General features: G+C 37.3%; 1 protein-coding gene across 3 annotated transcripts in view; it reads right to left on the reverse strand.

Annotated features, from left to right (window-relative positions):
- Positions 1-24578, reverse strand: part of PDS5B (PDS5 cohesin associated factor B) — a 101619-nt gene that overhangs the window by 7736 nt on the left and 69305 nt on the right. Inside the window, exons 23-33 of one of the 3 annotated variants that reach the window (XM_083854748.1) lie at positions 24253-24389; positions 19672-19795; positions 13855-14059; positions 9612-9726; positions 9132-9264; positions 8196-8315; positions 7796-7858; positions 5363-5508; positions 3319-3418; positions 913-1355; positions 720-821 (exon numbers count right to left, since the gene is read on the reverse strand). In XM_083854748.1, the coding sequence (XP_083710874.1) occupies positions 720-821; positions 913-1355; positions 3319-3418; positions 5363-5508; positions 7796-7858; positions 8196-8315; positions 9132-9264; positions 9612-9726; positions 13855-14059; positions 19672-19795; positions 24253-24389 (1688 nt within the window). Of the gene's footprint in view, positions 1-719; positions 822-912; positions 1356-3312; positions 3419-5362; positions 5509-7795; positions 7859-8195; positions 8316-9131; positions 9265-9611; positions 9727-13854; positions 14060-19671; positions 19796-24252; positions 24390-24578 lie in introns of all 3 variants that reach the window. The other 2 variants (XM_083854747.1, XM_083854749.1) reach the window with 2 other exon arrangements.

Below are 24578 nucleotides of genomic sequence, written 5' to 3' on the forward strand. Positions count from 1 at the left end.
CCAAGGAATTTATATCAGGTTCTGGAAAACTAAATATTCTCCAAGAGCTGCAGTTTGATACAAGTGGGCAAATAACCCCTTGTGCACACCTGCTTACATATATTATCTATACTTGTACAGAAAAGGTACAGATACCTGTATTTTCCTACAGCAAGCACAATAAAATGAAACTAGCCAATGACAGAGTTTACCTTCATTTAGGAACTTAAAGCACCTTGAAATTTTCAGAAGCTACAACCCTTCACTAATCACAACATATTTTATTCACATGAAAATGATTCAAGTGGATAGTAAGAAGGCTGCAAATTAGAAAGTGAACATTAATTTAAGGAGAATCAGAATAAACTAATTTTTCCACAATTATGTTTCACCACAGTAACAATTTGATTCTTCCCTGCTACCTGAAATCAACAGAGACACTTTCCTTTAAGTCCTAATAAAGCCCTATCTTCAAGGCCTTTGTATGCTTTATTGACTTTTCTCCTAGAAAAGCAAAGCTACATACATGTTACCTGAGCACATTAAAATTACTTACAGTCTCCTGCTCTGTTGTAAGATGCCCTAGGAGAAGCAGCTAAGGAAAACATTTTAGAAATAACAATAGCAATTTATTGTGTTAACTGTCAACTACAGTATTCTGAAATATTTTCAGTAAAGGTTTGCTTGGGGGCACAGAGGTATTATTTAATTTTCACTAAACACAGATTTAGAAGACTTACACTTTTTTTTGCTGTGCTGGTGGTGTTTGTGATGACCTTCCTCGTCTTTTCTGTGGCGTAGACTGTGCTGATTCAACTGTACTAGTTTCAGATGGTTCTGCTCTGTTTTGAGGAAGACCCAAATTGCAAAGCATCAAATTATAACTAGTGTCCAAAGATAAAAAATACACAGCTTACAAGAAGATGGACTTACCTCTGCTGTGTTCTTTTTGATGTCCTATTTTGCCTGCCTTTTGGTTTTTGTTCAATGTTTTCTGTTTGCCTTTCCTCCTCCTCCTCCTCCTCTTCTACTGCAGCTGCTGGTGGTTGTTTTTTTTTGCTCCTTTTTGATGACTTTGCCGCTGGTTCTTCCTTTGGTGTTGCCCCATTATTTGTTCTGGTAGGGCGTCCTCTTCTCCCTTTCTTTGGTGGACTATTCTGTTCATCCTCACTTTCTATCACATCTTCTTTTAGCCTTTTTTCCTCTTGCCATTGTGTTTCATCAGCTTCTGATACAACTGCAGGTCTCTTCCTTCCCCGTTGACTACCTCTAAGCTTCTGCTCTTGACCCAGTTTATTCAGGTCATCTATGCTTAGCTTCTCTTCTGAATCTGTGATAGCACCTTTCTTCCTTCCTCTAGGCTTCTCCATCTCTGACTGAAAAGGCAAGATTGCACCATTAAATTAAAAAATTAAACTGCCATAATTAACAGTCACATGTAGAAGCTTCCTCCAACAAGACAGAGTCTTCAAATTATACAAGTTGTCTCAGATTGTTTACCACAGCAATTTCAAAAACATTTGCAAAAATATAAGAACACACCTACAAATACAATACCAGACAAGGGGGAAAGATTATTTGAAAGGTGAACAGTTAAAACCATGAAATGTGTAAGGCCTTCCTCATTTGTATCCTCTGCTGTATCCAACACAGTAGGACAGAACATCCATAAATGCATTTGTATGAATAGGAAAATAAAGACAGAGAAGATGAGAATTGCCAACTTGAGGCTTCAGCTTCCTTATATACTCTTGTCATATTGGAAGGCTGCAATGAGGTCTTCCCAGAGCCTTCTCTGCTCCAAGCTGAACAATGTCAACTCTCCCAGCCTTTCCTCTTCACAGAGGTGTTCCTCTGATCATTCTCATGGCCTCTCCTTGGATCTGCTCTAACAGCTCCATGTCTGTCTTCTAATGGGGACCTAGAGCTGGACACAGCACTCCAGATAAAGGTCCCAAGAGAGCAGAGGAGACATCAAGAATCCCCTCCCTGGCCACTCCCCTTTTGATCAGCCCAGGACACAGTTGGCTTTCTGGGCTGTGAGCACATGTGGCAGGCTCATGCCCCATTTCTCACACACGAGGGGCCCCAGTCCTTCTCTGCAGGGCTGCTCTCAATCCCTTCATCCCTCAGCTTTTATGGATCCTGAGGATTGCCTGGAGCCAGGTGCAGGACCTTGCACTTGGAGCTCTTGAACCTCCTGATGTTCCCCCCCCAGGGCCCAGTCCTCAAGCCTGTCAAGGTTCCTCTGGATGACAGCCCTTCCCTCTAACATACCAATAAAATCCTGCTTCTCAGTTAATGCTTGCTGTAATCTGCTCCCCATCTCTAAAAAACCAAAAATGAGTTCTGAATCCACGACCTTGAGCAACTGGCTTACAGACTGGAAGTGGAATGATGCTCTCAAGACACTCCTGTATTTGCTTTATCACTGAGCTTTCTCAGTAGTTACCAGTTCAATCTAATGCTTCTAAACATGAATTGCATGCCAGGAGCTGTCTGGACTCTCAGACTTTAAGGTTTACAGAAGTGTTGTTTGTTTTTTGCGGGTTTTTTTTGAGAAGAAATTCCAGATTTTTCTTATTTAGTTATAAAATGGTTTGCTTTTCCCAGTGTAAGATAGTTAGTTATACTCCAAGACAAGCAAAAGTTCAGGAATTTTTACTAGTGAGTAGCTTATGTCCCAAGCAACCTAGAAAAATGTACCAGAATGACATAATGAGAGAAAAGAGAAATGTCAGAGACAGTAAAAAGAAATAAAGCAGTGGCGACATCAAATACAGGACATCTTTAATGCAGCCTAGAAAATCCAATTCTAGCAAATCTGATCTTATTACTTTCTCATGCATATCCCAAATACTACAAAATGTACACACTGTCAACTGCTATTAAGGCACAAAGAAGTGAAACTTACTAGTGGTATGGGAAATATTTTATTTGACCTGCTTTTAGAATTACAATACAATTATAATTTTCTTTGGTGGTTTATTTTGCTTACAACTTCTTTTACATATTAAAGTACTACATCTGAGTGATAATCCAAATATATATATATATATATATATATATATATATATATATATGTATATATGTATCCATTGGTAAGAATTAGTAAGGAAACTACCTCTCTCCAAAGCCTCAGTAATCTCAGGGACATGATTTCATGGTAGACTTCATTCTTCTGAGTTAATGGCTGGACTTGATGACCTTTAGAGGTCTTTTGCAACCTATATTTTCATATCCAACTCTAAACACATTTTCCAGTAGTTTAAAATTTCATAATATTTTTTGGAATGATCTCAAATATCATCACATTATTTTTTTACAGCTCACCCTTACAAGATCAGAGTCGTCCCTTTTGTCAGTTTTCTTTCCTGGTAAGGGTGAAGCCAGTGTGAATTCTTCATTTTCACTGTGGTCCATTTCAGTACTGTCAAGTCTAGGATGAAAATATATATATTTCCCTCATTATTATATTAAGTGGGGCAATCATTAAAAAAATAGTAAGGACAACAATCTCCAAAAAAATCTATTAATAAACCAATAACAATTTGGCAGAAGGAACCTTTCACTGTGGGTACCATAGATACCACGTATCACAAGCTACGTCATCTAAGTCTCAAGACAAATGTTTGGATTTCAATTTTTGTTTTTCACTGGGAAAAAATAAACAGCCTTTTAAAACAGAAGAGTGTGAGTTGCAAGAGATACGGGTTTGCATTCAATTGCCTACACTTTCCTGTAGCCATCAAAGATCTCCACAGACCAGCCAAAGCACACACACCCTCCTATGGTGAGGTTTAGGCAATAAAACAGCAATTCAAATTTCCCTCTGCTTTTTGGAGCAGCAATTTCATTTTTATTTCAGTTTCTACAAATATAAATGTGGACAACAATGCCTTGTGCCTATGTAAAACACTGAACCACAGATAAAAGGTAATGTACAAAAACCAATACAGAAGTAATTTCATTTCATCTGCAGAAGCAACATTTTTAAATATCAGTGCACATTTTTAAATGAAAATAAATACGCTATGTGTTGAAGTGAAAAATGGTATTCAAACACACAAACTCAACTCCCTGGACTGGGCATTGCAATACTGAGTCAAAGATGTTCTCACTTTTACAGGTATACCGTCTGTATTAACTGGGATGTAACAGGAAGCTTAGGTTGTATACATCCTCTTAAAAGACGGAAATCTGCCTGTACACATTCAGACAGACTGAACTGAAAATACTGTGTATCCTGAATCATTCCTCTCTCTTCTCTTTGTCTTTGGCATCTCTACCCAAAACACTAATCCCTTTAACTTAAGTGAACTGGAGGAATCATGAAGATGACAGAACATGTTAGGCTGTGAGTGCCGCATTTTTTCAAATTTGATCTCAGATTCTTTTTGCTGGATATAGAGCAGAATCTGGAGTCCACCTGTCAATAGCCAGTAATACAGTGCAGCATGTGAACCTACAAGACTAGTAAGAAATAAGCCTTTCTGTAGACCACCTAGTGGAGAAATACTTCTTGTAAAACACTGCACTACATTTAAAATTAATATTATATATTGAATAGTAACAGAAGTACCAAATGAGAAGTTTTAAATTCAAACATAACATTTCCTAACAGTCTTGAAAGAATGTGAAACAGTAGAAAGAATACAAATAGGGGAGGCTATACAATCTCTCATTGTCAGTGAAAAAAACAAAATAAATGACAGCGTGACTTCCATTTAAAAAACAAATGAACATAAGATATAGTAACTGATGAATAACCTAAAAAACTGACACAAAATAAGCTATACTTATAAAGATAGATACCTAGAAGATGACTTACGTAGCATTACAGTACACTCACCTCTTCATCACAAAACTAATCTAAAATCAAAAAATACTTGTCTGCTAAGTCCAGCAATGTGCAGGACTCAAGGATGAAGTCATGCAGGAGCAGGGTGTGTTTGTAGCATTACAGCCAGGTTCCCAGGGACTGCAGCTGTGTGCATACACACACACACATTTATATGTGGGGGGTGATATATCTATCTACCTAAAATGCATCCCAAAAAAACCCAACCCTGCCCTGAAAAAAATTACAACTTATGAGGCTTTCCTTTCCTCCTTCTGCCAGTTCTGGATGTAAGTTGATTCTGGGGGATTTCTTTTTTTGTTTGTTTTAAGGCTTTCTTTTTTTTTTTTTTTTATTAAAGAAAATTTATTTCTGGAGTTAGAAAGTCAAATTCATGGTTTCAGTTATACCAATGTGGAACTGTAATTTTCCTTCAATGTAAGATAAAAGAATTCTGTGTTTTACTTAGAAAACATTATAAAAGTATTCAAAGTTTCCATTACAAATATTTGAAATATCAAAGATCTTTTGTTGTCTACCAACCTCCCTTTGATCCTTCCTGGAGAGCTTGGATTTGAACTGCTGCTGGCATTGCTTACAGTTTCCATTCGTGAAGATTTGGATTGAGACTGCTTGCCTGCTGACGAAAGAGGCTTATTAACTGCTCCAAGAACATTGGCTGCTTTGGGCTGAAACCAAAAATATATTTCCTTTATTTTAAGCTACACACGTTCAGATATTGTTAACATGTACTATGCTTAATATATTCACAGATTTCACTTTCTGCAATCATTATGTTAATTTTAACACAAAGTGATAAACTTTTTCATATGAAGGCTACAACAGACACCAGAAGGAAGCTGAGGGAGCTGCAATCAAATAACTAGCTGCCACCAAAGCTCGTATTCTTCTCTCTAGCCTTAGAAGACTCTGTGCCCTTCTCATTGGAAGTGCTGTGTGCTCACCAGACCGTGCAGTCAGGCACTGTGTCACCGTGTGTGCCATTTGCTTTCTGCTGATTTATCTACCTGAACCAGCTCCCTCATCTGCATTAGACAAGCACCTGGCCCAGCGAAGCAGAAATAGCAGCAGGACAGCCCTTTCAGCAAAGGAGACATTAAACTGGCAACCACATTAGTTTCAACTGGCAATAAATGAGAATCCCAAAAGCCAGATACTGTGGAGAAGATTCTGATACTTCTTGCACAGATTTAAAAATGTTAGGATTTTAATAAGTGTCACAATTTCCAGACATTGGTGAGCTTCAGGTTATTAATTTAACTGGATTATCTTTCAGACCTGCTAAATGCCTCCAGCTCATACTAACTTTTGAGAGTTGAAAGTGTTCAGTTACTCCTAAAGAGAATGCCAAACACCCATATACGAAAATGTTGAACTAAAGACCATTCCCTGCATTTCTCATTATCCATCTTCTCCTTCAATATTAGATTCTGGCTATGTCTGCAGTTTGTGACAGCTACAAAAAGTTCAACATGCATATCTTATCAGCCTGAAGTGTTTCTTCTTCAGAGCTATGGACCATGGAATATGGTTCTGCTTTTTATATTTTTATATTTATACTTTTATAGCCAGAGGGAATGTTATACTCACAAAGATTCATTCTGCACTGAGCACAAAAAAAAATAGCATATGCTTTCCAAAAATAAACCTTGGAGATCTAAATCCAGCTTAACAATTTACATCTATTAGTTTAGAACTGAATGTTAATCAGTGTATGTTGAAAGAGCTCCAAAGCAGAGATTTTCAAATTCACACTGAATTGGACTTTCTGCTAAGGAGAGACCAAAAGGGCCTGCACAAAAAGCTCCTCCCTTTCACAGAATCTACACTCTAAGACTTCCTGCCCTCAGTGTTCCCAGCTTATATCCACTCTACTAACATCCACCCAAGCCAGTCTTCTGCTTGCAAAAATAAAGACTCCCCCAGACCAACTTTCATTTCATGTTCCTCTCGTGATAGTGAAGAAACTGAAAATTCTGGTGGTCCAATACACCTCTCCTGTTTGTTACAAAGTTTCAAAAAAACACAAGAAGAGCTAGAGTACCCAGCACTAGAAATTTAAAAGAATATAAAAGTTAACTTAGGATTCAAATGAATTTTAATTATGATCTACTCCAATCCATAAATGTTGACTTTCAATTTCTCAAAGAGAAATCTGCTTCTTTTCCTAGCTTGCATTCCTCATTTATTATTAAATTACTAGCTGACAGCTAATGCTTCATTAGCAAAGTTAAGGGTAATGAAAATGTTGCAATTTCTTTTTTTCACAAGGTAACAAATTAATGTTCTTTGTCATCTAGAACAGGATGCATTAATCCAAATGAGTATCACAGTTTGTCACTTCCTTTACCAGATTTTAATTTTATCCTAAAGAACACCTGGGTATAGTTTTAGTGAGAAAGAACATTGCCATTCAATAGAATGCATATTCTAAAAGAACAAATTAACAAAACTGTCGAACAGTCAGTTATTTTGTAAGGTACTGTAAAATAGTATTCAACTTTGCCAAACATTAATTATTATTTGATAAAAAGATTTGATATAAAGATCAATTATTTAAATTATTTTAAAAATAATTTCTATTAGAGTTTTCCATAGCTGCCACTTTGTAGGCAACATTGCAGTCTTCGGCAGTCTAAAAAGGTTAATCATTTTGTAAATTTGACAAATACTATGGGTTGCATTGGGGTGTTTTTGGATTCCCTCCTTTTAAAGACAACAGGTTTTGCCTATTGTTGCCACCACCCAGCATACACAGCAGCAGCTTTCCTTTTACCCATCTCTTTCTCTATACCTAGAAACAATCTCTTCTCTTAAACAGTGTTTCATTAATTACATCCTACTTTTCTTTAAAAAACAAACCACAAAGAACAAACAAAACTGTCACTCCAAATACAAAGACAAACCAGAATCCAAACAACAGCACCAAACCCTAACCCCTCACACCATACCTACCTTTCCAGGGGTAAAAAAAGACTTCATTTCCGGAGGAAGATAATTTTTGGTGTTACTGAAATTCTGTAAAAAAAGGGGGTTGGGGCAATTACAACAATAATCAGTGAACAAGAGAGAGATATAGATACATTCTGGAGATTGCACTGAAAGATTTAATTTACATCATTTATGCTTTTGAATTTTCAAACTAGAACGGTAATATGGGAGTAGGGAGGAAGAGAAATTGGTGTGTGCACATATATATAATATATTTATGAAAATATATACACACATTTTCAACTACAATGTAAGAGTGAGAAGTCTGAAGTTACAAGAAATATTTAAGAAAAACAACCCTGAATTACAACCAGCAAATATTTAAACAGATTTATCTCAAGAAAAATTAAATGCCGAAGTATACCTTGTCTGGTTGAGTAAAATATCTGGCTGGAAGTACAGGGTCTTTAGGGGATTCCAAACTGTATGTTGTACTCTTTGACATAATGATATTCATTGCTACATCACAGACTGTATATAGTTTCTGTAAATAATAAAATTAAAAAAACAAATAACACTTTAGAAGTTCATTAAGAATCTTGACAAACAACAGCGCATCTTTCGTGCACAGGACCACAAGAAATCAGAGTTTAAAAGTAATCATCTTCAACATTTAACACTAGCCTGCACCTTAAACAGTGTATCTCACGATACTGAAATACAGATGGTAAAAGCAAAAGCATTTTAAGTCTAACAGTTGAAGACAGATGGTTTTCATGGTCTTTCTATACTTAAGAGTAGTGCTTGCCATAGTTTCTAAGACAGAGTTAAACAAATGAGTGCACACATCCCACCCACCCACTACCCAAAACACATCTCTGTGGGAAAAACAGAAAAGGGACAAATCTGCATATGATGTGATGCTAAAACCACCAAGAAAGGTTTGGTACATCATTACACAATCCACACCAGAGATTTCTAATGTATTTTTCTTCCTCTATTAAGTCTACTCTTGCACTTTAGAAATTAAATACTAAAAAGCACTTTAGTGGATTATTTAAACAGTAAATTTTATAGTATGTATCTATTTAAAGTTATGTTTAGTAATCTTACTGAGACAGAAACAGAGGAACTGAAAACTATTATGTCTCCCTTGCAAATGTGCAAGAGTTACTGAAGCACAGGAAAATAACTGCCATCTAAACTATAATAAATATAATCATTACCAAAAATAAAATACCTTTTCATACATACAATTCTATTGAAAGACATTTTGAAGTTGTTGTATTAACAAAAAGCAACTCCTTTCCATTAGCGGGCCAGAATCAAATGCAATTTCTAATCAAAAAGTATCACCTACTTCGTTCATTTTTTGATCATCTGGTCCTTGAGCATCCTTAGTCTGTTTGATATTTTCTACCATTTTTCTGATAAATGCATGACTGTTGTTTTCATTTTTAGCCATTAAGATTTCCAGTATGAACCACAGGCACCTAAAGGAGAAATGCAGTATCCCACATGAGTCAAGGTACAAAAGAAATTCTTTTAAAAAAACACATTGGAGAACACTATTTAGTCCAGCTTTTACTAGTATCATGAATTTGAACCAGTGTAACTCTGAGAAAATAGTTCTTTTGGAAAAATTAAACGAAGATGAGCAGAAGGTGAAAGGTTCCTCTCTAAAATATCACAGAGCACTAAAAAAGCACCTATATTATTTCTCTCAATATTTTACAGAAGTAACTGGCATCATTATGCACCCTGGACTGTGCAACAGGGTACCACAAGGAATTAAGATTTCACTTAAAGTTAGAAATAACACTATTAAAAGCGGTCTTACTCTTTAATGTCCTTGAGTTGTTCAATGTCCTGGACTTTGACATAATCTGGATCATGAGCTAGAAGATGGATAGTATAAGGAACAACATACTCTGGTAGAAGTGACAACAGTTTCTCTGAAAAGCAGAAGAAAGATGCATCAAAAAACTATATACTAAGAAGTATGCTTTTCTACCAAAGAGGAGAGGGCAAATTTTGAGGTCAGCATGCACTAAGGCATAAACACATGTGGACCTATTACTTCTCTATGATGTTCCATTTCATGGCTGATGTGCACAGGTTTGATACGTGCAAGAATTAAGATTTTAAGTATCTCTCACTCAGGGCTCCTTGTTTTCTAGCTACTTTGAGGCACAGCTACAGTCACCTCCTACTCCCAATCCTTGCCTCATTTCAAAGCTTGTATTCTGAAGGACTTTGAAAACTAGAAGTGAGGATGGATCAAAAAAAAGTGGATCACAAATCCATGTTGACTGCAAGATGTGAGACCAGCACAACTGCAGGATAAGCTGCTACTATTTCTTTGGACATTGCAGGGTACAGCCTTGCTGTCAAGAGAACAAACAAAGGCTTTCTGCAGGCATTTTGCAGTCAAATTGCCACAGTATCTATTTAAAGAGGAGTGGGAGGTCACATGAAAGCTGTAACAAAGTAGTAGTGCCCTGAGTTCCAGGCTCAGTCCCACCTAAACAGAGCAGCACGACTCTACTGTGACATTCAAAGCATTCAAAAATTTTCTAGCATTCTCTGAGTCCTAAACAGGACTGCAAGAAAGTCTTTCCTCCATCATGAGTCTGAAGGCCATTTTCCCTTGGGGACTCAAAAAATGAGGGTTGTTGCCAATAGTCCACTCAGAGTTACAGTCACAAAATACACCTCCCATAAGGTAACAAATTCCCTGACCCAACCAACACCACACAGTGTGAACTCCAGCACCTCAGAGATCATCTCCCAAGGGACAAGGACAACAGATGGATGAGCCGTACATCAAAAGGAAAAAAAAACATTTTTCAGCAAACATCCACACTGCTTTCTTTAGCCTGATGCCTGAGGGGAGCCAGAGGATACACAGCACACCTAAGTTACTAAACCTGTACCCTCTGAAACAGGCAAGACAATGGTCAAAGGAAGGCATCCTGGTATTCCATGTATATTGCTATGGCACAGGCATCTGATCTTTAGTGGGTGTGGCAAATGCAGTATCATAGCATTGACATGATTAGAATGTACATGGGAAGGGAAGAAGGAAATTCCCAGCTCTGCTTTTGAAAAGTCACATTTTGCGATAGTAAGTGCTTGACCAAGCCTGGAAAATCTTCTTTCAGTAAACTTTTACCTATCCCATATTCAGTTATGAATAAGTCCAAACATCTGTAAATCATTATATACAATAATATTTGAAAACTATTTAAAAATACATTAGAACACTAACAGTTTTACCTCCAATATATGTATTCATATGAGATGTGCTTGACAAATATTGTGCACATCAAACAAAATACATCATTATTGTAGATTTTACAAACAAACAAAATAATTGTCATGCGTATGTCAAGTCTTAATCTATCCATTTCTTTAGAGGTCTGTATAAATAAGGGTAATGCACAGTCTTCATAAAATAAATATATCATATAAAAAAATCACCCAATGTCTTTCTATTTCAAGCCATATTTATGTAATTGAAATCCAGTATGCTTTGTAAAGCAGTTTTTAGTGTTTCAATTGACACTGCACTATTAACTTTAAAAACATCCTTTACTTCTTTTCAAGCACTGTCCTGCATTTTAGCCAGCAGCTGTTCACATTACTAAACAAAAATATGAAGATATGGCAGAGAAGGAAAAAACATAATTACAACTTCAGAACACTAGCAAAATTGGCTTGCCTTAGACATGCCCCAGACAAACCAACCCACTATTATTTGTACTAATTAGCAACTTCAATAGAATGCTCATCAAGAGCTCATAAACTCAGATTTTTAGTAACTTCTTGCCTTGGACAATTTCTCATATAACTATAGCAATAATTCCAACTGGGTCTGAAAAATAAAACGAACTCATTCCAGACAAAACAGAAGAAGAACAAATATTGATACATATAATATTTAACCCCTGTCACGACCAAGCACAGTATGAAAAAAAAAAAATAGAACTTTAATCTCTAATGAAAGAAGACACTACCTGAAAGGTAGGGTGGCTTTCCTACCAGCACATAAAACTACAACGTGCCAAAACCCTTCCCAAGAGTCCTTTATGAACTTTTATGAGGAAAACTTGTTAAAAAAATTTAATCTTTACTCTTGTAATTTTTCTGCTTACTGACTTTCAAGTAAAAGCCCATCATGGGAACATAAAAATTCCTATGCAAGGCACGTCTCTACCCAGATGAAACTAGTAACAGATACACAATCAAAGTAAGACGCTTCTTGCGTGGCTTCCACTCTGAATAGCATTTAGAGAATTTAAGAGGGCTGAGAATCATTCCTGCCAGCCTATAAAAAGCCAGTGTAGAAGAAAGAGCCATTTTAATGTCTGGTACTGGTCCTTAGAAAGTTTTCCTCAGGCAGGGTAAACAGAAATTTACCATATTTTCAACAAAAGCTGAAATGCCTCCAAAACAGATATCCTTCTCACCTATATTAAGTTTTTGAGACAAACTGTATCACGAAACCACACATTTATAGATTCAGACAAATAGCTGGAATAATCAGAGATGCAGATTTCCAAAGGAGGTACTGCCATCATTATCACCCTGAGTTACTGCATGGTCAGCAGGGAGAGTAGCAGAGGGAGACACACATTTAAATATTGTGTTATTTCCAGAACTGAGCTTCAGCTGAACTGCTGCAATATGGATGTTTTAGGATACAAACAGTTCAAGACATTTTATTTGCTGAAAGCTCAGACTGGTAAATCTGAACGGTGTGAAGTTAAGATTATAGTCCTAAAAAATCCTGCAATCTATATTTAATCCAGACTCCTCGTGCATTATAGCATATGTCAAATCAAAGGCCTCACTCAATTATTTCAGCAAGAAAAGAATTTGTCAGGTCCACTTTGAGGTCCTACTGGATAAAGAAAATCACACACATCTAGGTTCCTCTTAATTTCTTCCACAGATTTTTGATAGCATCTTTACAGCATCTATTTTAAACATATGAGAATTCTTACACTTTCTGTCTAAACAGACTTTTCAACTTTCAAGAGGAATAGTCTTAAAATGACTTAAAGGTGTTTATTAGATTTTTTTTTCTTTTTTACCTGTTACTGAGTGAGAGAAAAGTACCACATTTTTTCTTTAACTCTAATTAATGATACACAAAAGGATTTGTCCGCAGACTTATTCTCTGATCAGAGTCTAAGGGGACTGAGAAAGACTGAGATAGCTAATAAAAAGTGGTTCATAAACACAGAAGGAAGTCAGTTATCTGGTAGCATCTTTGAGATCAGATTAATGAAATGGGTCTGGTTTAGACTGAAAGGATGAAAAAATCCCCTTCATTTCACAAAGGTCAAACCATCAGTAATCTTTCAAAGAAATAAAACTTTCAAAACCTCTTATTAAAAAATGCTATAGCTCTTCATAAAGGTCTAGTTTTTCCTATGACCCTGTACCAGCATTGTAATACTCTGTGTGTGTAGCTTTAAGTCAAAAGGACTGCTTTAATAAAAGAAAAATAGCTGACATGAGTCCATAATAACTTCCAAAGCAAATTCCCATGATCAGACTGCTGGCACTGAGAAGAAAGAATTGCATAAACTCATCCTGAAGTGCCAACAAATATAGCCCTTTGCAGGAATAGCATAAGATGCTACTCAATACACTAGTGCAAGGACAGTCTATTTAGTACAGCGTTTATGTATTAAAGCTACTTATTAGTAATTGCTGAAGTAAAATTAGTCACTGTCACTCCACTTAGAGCATTATTAACATTATTAAGTTCAAACAGTACACATAATTGCCTTGGAAAATTACTTCACTTCCAATATATTTAGGCATTAGCATCTGCACAGTTTTTAACAGTACTCAAAGACCTCATTAAAAAAAAATGCCTGTTTAAAAAAAAATCAAAAGAAAATCAGACAAAAGAAAACACGAAAACTTTCAGTTTTCAATAGATACCTCCAAATCAAATTTACAGTGGTTCTTGTGCATAAAAACAGACAACTATCAATGTTTTCAGTCTACTCACATTTATGTTTGAACTACAGCACTTGTACAAAAAGTGACTTCTATTCTCTTACCACTAACTGCTGCATGTTGCTTCAGATATTCCCTTCTGACATTTATGTTCTTCACAAGGCACTGCCTAGCATGAGCTCTTCTCTCTTTCACGGGATCTTTTGCACACAGTGCACAAATAGCCATATATTCTAGTGGCAGCCGTAGTCTAGAAAGGCCTTTGTGAAGTTTCTGAGCAAATATTTGTCTCACTTGGTAACATTCATCCTAATAAAAAAAAAAAAAAAAAAAAAAAAAAAAAAAGGCAAAACCAAAAAAGAGAACAGTAAATTTTTCTTAAAGCAATATAAACTGTAAAACAAAGCATGGAAGCTCAGGTAAATATGCTGAAATCAATTAGACCTTGAAGCCACTGAAATACAGGAATTGCAAGAATTTTTTTTTAATGCCAGTTCAGAGCAATTTAATTGAATTAATCAGCTGAAGCTTCTTTTAAGCTCAGAAGAAGAGCTAAGGTTCAACAATTGTGCAGGAAAATATCATGCTCAGGACCCAAGGCTGAATTTAGCATAGTACTAATGCATGGAGTTACTGAAATTGCTTATAGTTGGGTCACTTGCTTTGTAAAGCCAAAGTCAAAGATCTGCACGAAAACATTTTAGACACCAGTAACCACCACCATGATGATTTTACTGCTACAATTTCACACATTTTCATCAAGACATTAATGTAAAAAACTGAATAAAATTCAACAGAATTATCAGATAAGGTGAAACACAGAAGAGAGTACCAAGCATTTCCATTACAGTGTGGAAACCTATGTACCACAACTGACCATGGAAGAGAATTATCTGTGTCTAACAGCTGCCAAACAATACAAAGTAAAACAATATGAAGGCAGCAATTGTAGTTCTACAGTTTATTAAGCAATGTGTTTCTGGAAAGGCATCAACTTGAATTTTTTTTTTTTTTTTTTTGTATGAAAATGACCTACATAGACCATTTAATACATGACAAACCATTGACTAACACTGAACAAGGAAACTCAACAGAAACACACACAGAAAAGACTTTGAAGAAAACATACAGAAAAGCTTAAGGTAAACAAGGTCACCAAAATAGCTTGGCACATTTAACCTGCCAAAAAAAAGGTCAAGAGGAAAGAGTTATCTATAAATATGGAGAAAAAAATATTAACAGGAGTAAGCAGCTATTTTAGTCAAATGACAGTTTTGAAGTCAGAAAAGACTGAAGAGGATTTCCAGTTATCAGTCAACTGGAAGTGCAGAGCCAAAGCCTAACCACTGGAAACACTGGCTCTCCTAAATTTGCAAATGGCATCAAAAGAGATCATGTATTAGATAAAACAATCCTCCCTCTACCCCAACCAAAAGTGAAATTGAGAAGAAACTTTTTTCAATCAATCCTCATTTTCTCCTTTCTGTGCTTCTGTCTCCTCTGTGGACTGAAACCCTGAAACCCCTGCTGTAGCCAGAGTTGAAGTAACCCAAGCCCACAAACCCAAACCATGAGGTCTGGTCAACATCTCTTCTCCTTATAGCAAATCCACCCACACAGGAGGTTAAGAAAGAGGCCTCTTTTCCTCCTCAGTATCACCTAAGTCTAAAGCCTTTAGGAAGCCCAGAAGAGACTGATGCCTAGTTGGTGTTTCAGCAGGGAAATAGCTTTGTCTCAGAGGACAAGGGAGGTCCAGTTGGTTGTTACTGATGGTGTTGTGTGGCCAATTGAAGTGACTATAATTTCTTTATCTTTTGATATTGGTAATAACCTTAAATTCAAATCAGTTATATTAGTTCACTAAGAAGAAGGGGGACAAAACATAACCAAGGTATGCTATTTCTAACAGCATACACAAACTCCATAAATTAATCTAATTTTATATATCTATGTCTCTGAATTTAATGCCAATTCATCGGAAGTTCACCCTGTAAAAGCATTTAAAAAACACATATTTGCAAAACATCATGTACCACTCAGACGCAGCTCTGATTCATCAATTACAACATCTTGAGTTAAGAAAGAAAACTAAAAAAGCCCTGGGATGTTTTTTAAACAAATGAAACTTATGCAATCTACAAGATTTGTTCTGAATACAATTGAATTGCATTTTCAACAGCAAAGCTTATCAGATCTTAAATCTGATCTTAAAGCTTGTTAAACACTAAAGTACTATCCTCAATTCTTTTTACTCTCTTTCAACATGAAGCTCTACTGACATTAAAATTTGTTCTGGAGATCAAAGAAGTCAACTGCTGATAAGCTTGTAAGATTGGCCAAACACATATGTAACTTATTTTAAAACTACTGAAACTACATGCATTTCATCACCATAAAGCCCATGTTTACCAGTGACACTTTCATACAGCAATTGGTGACAAAATTTAATTATGTGTTCTGCACTCCAATCATTACACATTACAAAACAGCAGCATCAGAGGAAAACAAAGAAGTGCCAGCACAGAACCAAAGCAGAACCTGTACAACCATTGCAGGCTTTGAAAAGTAAGATTGTTCCTGTTGCCTAATCTGTTTTCTGACCTGCCCACTTAAAAAAATCTTTGCCGTGAATTAAATAACACAAAACTAGAGTTGGCCTTGATGTCATCTGATTTGTGGCTAGATTTGAAAGTGTTAAAAATGAATAAACTTTTAGAATAATCAGTATCTACCAGCAAGAAGTGGATTCTAATACTAACCACTCTAAGTATTAGCATAAATGTATGCATATGTGCACATGCCAGATTTAAAAAAATAAATAAACAAATCCAAAAAAAACTCTGTGCCACTTTTAAGTGAAAAACTCATTAAAGCCATTACAGCTACTCTGCATCTGAGCATCTCTACTGACAGTGAGAAAGGAAATTGGAGAAGGCCTCAAAAACATCTAGAAAGGTTATTTGTAGGTATTCAAAAATCCATTAGGAGCTGCAGTGAAAATGAAAGGCAGAATTCCTGACCTTACAATCTAAATTCTAGAAAACAACTTAGAAAGTCACAAAAGGCAAAGAAGTATCAATAAATGAAGAGGGAAAAGCGACAGAAATGATACTACAAATGAACAGATTCTCCTGGAAGCGATGACAAAGCATATGGGTATCCACAGGGAGGAGATTACAGACACACAACATGGCCTTACAAAGGACAATCATGCCTGACTGGTCTAATCTTTCACAACCAAGTGAATGTGCAAATGGATAAGGGATGAGCAATTGATGTCTCCTACCTGGATTTCTATAAGGGTTTTGACCCAGGTATACAAAACATTGTTGTCTCTAAATTGGAGTAATACGGGTTTCAGAGATGGACTGCTCAACTGATAAGAAACAGGCTGGATGGGGATGTCCAAAGGATTGCAGTCAAAAAAAAAAAATCAATGCCCAAATGCAGATCAGTAACAACTGGTGCGCTCAAGGGGGAATACTGCAACCAGCATTGTTCATCTTTGTTAATTACACAGACAGGAGGGTTGAGAACATCTCTCAGCAAGCCTGTGGATAACACCAAGCCAAGTGATGCAGTTGATACACTGGAGGCCATCCGGAGGAAGCTTGACAGGCTTGAGGACTGGGCCCTGAGGAAGGAACATCAGGAGGTTCAAGAGCTCCAAGTGCAAGGTCCTGCACCTGGCTCCAGGCAATCCTCAGGATCCATACAGCCTGAAGGATGAAGGGATTGAGAGCAGCCCTGCAGAGAAGGACTGGGGTCACTTGTGAATGAAAAACTGGACATGAGCCTGCAGCCCAGAAAACCAACCATATCCTGGGCTGCATCAGAAGGAGAGGGGCCAGCAGGGTGAGAGAGGGGATTCTCTACATCTACTCTGCTCTCATGGGACTCCCATCAGGAGTGCTGTGTCCAGCTCTGGAGCAATGGTTTTAAACTGAAAGAGGTGAGGTTTAGATTGGACATATGGAAGAGATTTCTTACAGTGAGGTGGCAGGACACTGGAACAGGTTGCCCAGAGAACTTGTGGACACCTCATCATTGGAGATACTCAGGGCTAGGTTGGATGGTTGCTTTGAGCAACTTGTTCTCGTGAAATGTGCCCCTGACCACAGCAGGAGAGTTTAATGAGATGATCTTAATTGGTTCCTTCCTGTCCAAAGTATGCTACAATGCTATAGTAAAATGTGATACTAAGTGGTTCATAAATGCTGAGAACCCTATTGTGTTCTAATTTCAATCTTTTATCTCAAAATTCCCTTTTGAAAATTCAGGGAAAGTAAGCATTAGACGTAAAAAAAAGGTGACAACACATCTGTTAGAATATCCACTAACAGTTAAGACTGTTATAGCTGGAAAATAAGTGATAAAAGTGAGAGAGAGTGGAGGGCAATGAGCCTGCACCTTAACATACTGAAAAGAGTATCAAAACAATGAAGCAAAATTCTGATAGGAACGACAAGGCTAACATTTGCAATAAAGAAAGACCACAGGAAGGAAATGACAGAAGAAATGAACAGATTTTGATCACTGGGTTCACAAGAAAACAGAACATGCAAACACTGGATTGGCAATACTAGTGTGGCATGACATTAATGACATTATCCAGCCTGAGTATCCTTTCCAGAGCAGAGACAGAACTTATTTGTCACTACATCGAGTGCCTATTTTTCTCTTGACTAATTTTGTTCTGAACTGTAAAAATCTTTCTAACTCATTTTGAGACAAGACTAACATTTCTATTCAGTTTTGGAATAGGGAAGCTGAAAAGTATCAGACTTTGCTTTGGGTATAAGACTCTCAGTTATTACCACTGAATTCCTGCTGTAGTTTTGCTAGATTTCATCTGCTTAAGTAGTTTAAAGCTTTGTTCCATTTCTCTTGTTTTTCCTAGCATTTGGGAACTGAGTAAGGGCTCCTTTTCATAGGAACACAGAAGCTTAAAATCCACATAAGCATAGTTAAAACAATATGCAAGCCTAATAGGGCCTGTCTTAATCTGGTACAGGAATGATTTTTCTAGCCTAATGGCAACCAGCTCCACGCAACTTTAGAAACTAAGATACTCTGTATGAAAGTAAACAATATCCACACAGGAGCCATACTCTGTATTTTCTACCATTAAATGCCAATTTGAAGTCTTCTGACATTTAAAATGGGTCACAGATTTTAAAGCTTTAGCTGGACACAGGAATTAAAGTCTAAAATTGCATATCATTATTACTGCAGGTATCTTCTGGACAGGATTCCTTGACTTCTGGAAAGCCAGAATACCAGCAGCTACACAAATAACACCAACAGAAGGTCCCTTCATGACCACTTTACTCTTGGGGTATGAATCAATTTCTGTAGAATTTGCTAAGTCTACAATCCAGAAATAGAGATAGTCCCTACATCTCTACTTACAATTTGAGAGTTATTTCCTTACTGTGGGCTCACAGGCAGAAGTTAAGGATGAAAATTCCAGCATCTGCTAAGGAATATCTCCCTATTTCTTCTAATATTTAAAGGGTATTTTTGCAGACCTCTGCATTCCATCTGCCCAAGTATTAAGAAACCAAGGTCACTGTTTTGACCACAGTTCAACATGCTGTACATCATCCCATTTTAACTTCTAGTAACTTTATAATGCAGCTATGGTATTACTTAAATACATACTGCATTTCTTAAGTTTATCAATATTCTAAAATTTGACTACTCTAAGTTAGTATTCCCCCAATGGACAGCCCAGTACTACAGATCTAATTCTCATCCAAAATGAATTTTCAGGATTATGAAATGGAGAAATAACTTCATGCCAAGGCTGAATATTTTGTATAAAACCAGATTCACAGAAATATACATAACATATAGAATAAACAACTATATATTCATACATCTGCTGATAACCCACAACTCCCAACAAATTTCCTTACATTTATGGCTAGTGCACACAGCTGGTATTGTTCTAAGGTGATGATTTCGTGGTAACAAGGTTCTTGTGCCAACTTGACAATAGCATTCCCTGCAGCCAGCCTCAAGCGAGACATATCAGGTTTACTGAAAAACAAGCACATGGATTGTGAAGGTTAATTAGTTAATGAATTACATAATTATTTGACTTAATTAAATCCAGTAAGTTTGCATCACTGAAAAACAAGTTCTAATAGGGAAAGAAGTTTCTGTAAGCTTAGCTACCCCCAAGCCAGCAGAAGCAATTTCATACCCAAAGTAATTTTCATGGCACCACATTTTACAGCCTATGCCCACTTACCATTACCTGGTCCCAGCCTGGTAATAAAAATTTTCCATCAAACTTCCTAGAAGTTCCACATGGGTCTCAAACAGTTTTCTAGCTGTGCACTGAGCCAGGACAGTCCATGCTGCCCCTCAGAGACCACATTTAGCAGCAAGATGGTCAGTCCTCCTTCAGCAGAAGAGTCCTGCCACAGTAGCCAGCCCATTTCTAGTCCCTAAAGTTGCCAAGCTTTTCTAGCTCAAAATCCATGTTTCAGGCCAACATAAATCAAGATTAATTAGACACTGTAATACATGACTAAGTGAATTTTATTTTAAGACAATAGCAAAATGTCTTCTGAAGGCAACCACTGAGAATGTTGCATATCAGATGTGTGGCAAATTTTCTACAGCACAGAACTACAACATTGTAAACTCCAAAAGATTTTTAATTATTTTTCTCTTGATAAGCATTAGTTTTAAGAAAAAATGCAGATAATATTTCAAGAAAATCTCAACTCAACTTCTTATCTAATATCAATGCTTTCAGCAACTGCTAGTATGCTCTGATACTAAAATAGTCTTATTTTATGCGTAATATAGACTAAAATCAAAATCCTACTACAAAGGCATGCAAGATTCAACCTACTGTTCTACCTAACCACAAATAGAAAATTTGCACAATCTTGAATTTTCTAGGACTGTTTATGACTTATAAAATTAAAAAGAAAGACTTGAAAAGGACAGTTGAGATACTGTTTATTGTTAAAATTCAATAACAAAAAAATACAAGACTGGTGAATTTAACCTACACATGCTAACATCTTGAAGAAATCAGTTGTTGTTTTAAAAGCAATTGAAGAAATCAGTTGTTGTTTTAAAAGCAATTCAAGAAAGTCATCAATCCTACTTCAAAGTGTGAAGGATGAACAAGAGAAGGGATTTGTTGTACAAGTGGGACCTTGCCTTCACCTGACAGTCCAGGCTGACCTAAACTTTGAAGTAAAAAAAAAATTCCCTTACACCATCACTGAAAAGTAGAGTTGTGTAGATTTCAAGAGGCATGGGGGCAGAGTCACTTTTAGGGCTGATGAGGGCAATAACACCAAGAAGATTACAACATGACTGATGGCCTCAACAGCATCAAAGGCTTCTGAGCCCTCCCACTTTCACTTAATTCAATTATCTTTAGCAAATTATTAAACACTATTTAAAAGACAAGTGGAAGCAATGAACATTAAAATTGACTCACACAGAATGACCTCATACCAAGTACAGTCTAAACGTTATGTTCTGTACTGAATGGACAATTTTACTCTTTTCAAAGCCTACTCCAAGTCAGAAGGAGCAGTATCAGGTTTGCACAGAAGGAACACAGTAAGCATTGCCAGAAAGAAGATATCCTTATTGCACTCAATGGATGAAGAACAAAGGTCAGGAAGTGTCAGCAAGTTCCATGCAGAACTAACAGGCCTGAAACATCATCTCCTCTGCTTCAGGTTTTCAGAGTAATTGTTAATGTAGGCAGTATAGCTCACATAGAGAAATGGACTGGCCCTTCTATCAGTTTGGAGCTTTCCTGAAAAGCAATAGTGAGAATCACAAAATAATTATTACATGTCTTGTCAAGAGGGCTCTTGCCTCATTCAGCAGTGGGTGCACATTTTCCCTATTCTTCCTTTTGTCACTTATTTACTTGGAGAAGGACTTCTGGTTGCCTTGTCACCTCTCACTAGATTTTATCCCAGTTGAGATTTGGCTTTCCTAACTGTATTTCAGATGGTGTTCTCTGTATTCCTGCCACATTACCCATCTCCTCCCTCCTTCTCTATACCTCATACAACCATAAAATAGTTGGGGCCAGAAGGGACTGTTAAAGCTCATCTAGTCCAACCCCCTGCAATGAGCAGGGACTTGGAGGGCTGATATTGAATGTTTCCAGGGATGGGGCAGCTATCACCTCTCTGGGTATCCTGTTGCAGTGTTTCATCATCCTCACCATAAAAAACTTTCTTCCTTCTATCTCCAGGCTCCCTTTAAGTACTGACAGGTCACAATAAGGTCCCCCTAGACCCCTGTCTTCTCCAGGCTGAACAACTCCAACTCACTCAGCCTTTCCTCATAAAAGTGCTACAGCCCTCTGACGATTTTTGTGACCTTTCTCTGAATATGCTCCAACAGGTCCATGTGTTTCCTGTGCTGAGAACCCCAGAGCTGGATGCAGTACTTTAGGTCTCACTAGAGTGAGCTGAAGAGGCAGAATCAAATCCCTCGACTTACTAGCCACGCTTCTTTCGATGTGGCCCAGGACATAGCTGGCTTTCTGGGATGCATGCACAAATTGTTGGCTCATGTCCACCCTTTCATCTACCAGTGTTCCCAGGTACTGCTCTGCAGGGCTGCTCTCAATCCCTCTTTTTGTGTTTGATTTTTGCCAGGAGCATCTTGCTCATCCAGGTATGGTTTGCAGAAGTATCCATCTGCCCTTCTGCTGTGACCACTCTTGAGTACCAAGGGGTGATTTTTAAATACAAGGTAACTAGCTTTCCTGGGCCCCTCTTCCCTCCACACCTTATCTAATGGGACCTTACAAGCACATTCTTGCAAAGACCCAAGATTGCTCTCCTGAAGTCCAGTCCAATCTCGCCCTGTGACCCCCTTCTTGCCCTCAGGATTTTGAACTCCATCATCTTAGGGTCATAATAGCCAAGGCTGCCCTCAACCTTGACATTCCCAGTAAGCCTCTCCATGTTGGCATGTATGAGGTCCAGCAGAGAGCCTCTCTTCGTTAGGTCCTTTACCACTTGTGTCAAAAAGTTGTCATCAATGCCGCCTGGATTGTTATGCACTGAGATGTTCCTCTTCCAGCAGATATTGGAGAAGCTGAATTTCCTCCCAAGAGCCAAAGACTGCATACATGAAGTTGTTTTCAACTGTTTAAAGGCCTCATCCACTTCTTCTTCCTGGCCAGGGGTCCCACAGCAGACACTCACCACGATGTTACCCAGAGCAGTCTGCTCTTCAATCCTAACCCATAAACTCTCTGTTAGCCCAACATCCATCCCCAGGCAGAGCTCCAAGCTGGGGTTGAGGGTTACTTCCACAGCAACATCACATGTCACTGCAGCTTTCTCTCTAGCCATCCATTAATTTGATTTTAAAATGGGGAACTGATCACATCATTATATAAAGTACCTACTATTACTTTTGAGTAGAAAAGGAGTGGGAAAATAAAATTTCTAAAACATGCACAGTAAGGAATCATCATTCCAAGCATGAAAACACACAGGGTCCACAGAACCGTTCTATTCACTAACTACTGCAGAAGCCAACCATGTTGCTCCAAGTAGTCATGCTGAAAAGCTAAATTACTGCCACTAAACTCCCTGGCAACCGCCAGAATGGTCACACTACAGAACTTAAAACTATTAAACAATTATTTACAAAGAACTTTAGGACAGACTACACAGGTGCGACAAAGATAATATATTAGACAGCTCTCAGGTTTGCAATTTTGCACACACAATATAGGTTCTATCTGCATAACTACTGTATAACATTAACTCTACCTGAAAATCAGAAACCTTTTTAAACATACCGGCACAATCTACCCATGCCCTTCATGGCTCTTGTAGACATAAATTTTCAATGTCTGGCAAACAATAGCAGCTGACAACTTGTCACTTTTCCTACCACAGAGGATTAAGAAGATACTCAGAAAAACAAGTTGTCTAACAGTCACCTAAAAGGTAAATTATTTATTGAGATTTAATCCTGTTTACACATTTCCTTCTTGCTTTCACTTTTAGAGACCTCAAGGGATTAGCCTGCCTCCAAGCAGAAGTGTCTTGTGTACTAAGTATTTCCACATGGTTTATACAACACACTATTATTCTTTATTAGAAAGCCCACCTATTGGCATTTGGAATACACAGCAATTGGTACACCAGGAACAGCAAGATGCATAAAAAATTAAAACCAATTTTCAGTGGGAAGGAGGAAGTTGCACCATTTATTCCTGCAGTATGAGTAATGGCCTATTGAAGAGATAAATAAAAGCAAGAATAGAAAACCTAAAATTCATTGGTGTGTACAGTGTTACAAAACCTGAGATTCAGCGAACTTACATAGGAACCAGCCAAGCTTACCATCACATTTTATGAAATAAGATGTATGAATTGTTAAGCAGTCAAACAGGATAGTTTACACACTACTTCGATTAAAACTCTCCCCCTCACTCCATCATCACAGACATGAAAAAATTACCATCAGTTACATACCTTATTTTACCCTGCTCTGTTAAATCTCCATCACTGTGTAATATCGTTGTTAGCAATCTCAGAGTAGAAGTTCCTGACTTGCTGTGGTTGTTCTTCATTCCTAGCAACCACCGAACCATCATCTTGATGGCCTGAATCTGAAAAAAAAAATCAATACCAAAAAGTTAAATCATATCATAAGTCTCATTTTAAAAATAATCTTTATCTTATTTAATCACATAGTATTTTTTCCCAAGTCCTTTTTGCTGGTACAAACATAAGTCTGTCAGGATTGTAAAACATCATTTAAATACTGAAAGATAACTAGACATTCTCTCAATAGACAG

Source organism: Zosterops lateralis, assembly GCF_965231275.1.
Source record: "Zosterops lateralis genome assembly, chromosome: 2".
NCBI lineage: Eukaryota > Metazoa > Chordata > Aves > Passeriformes > Zosteropidae > Zosterops > Zosterops lateralis.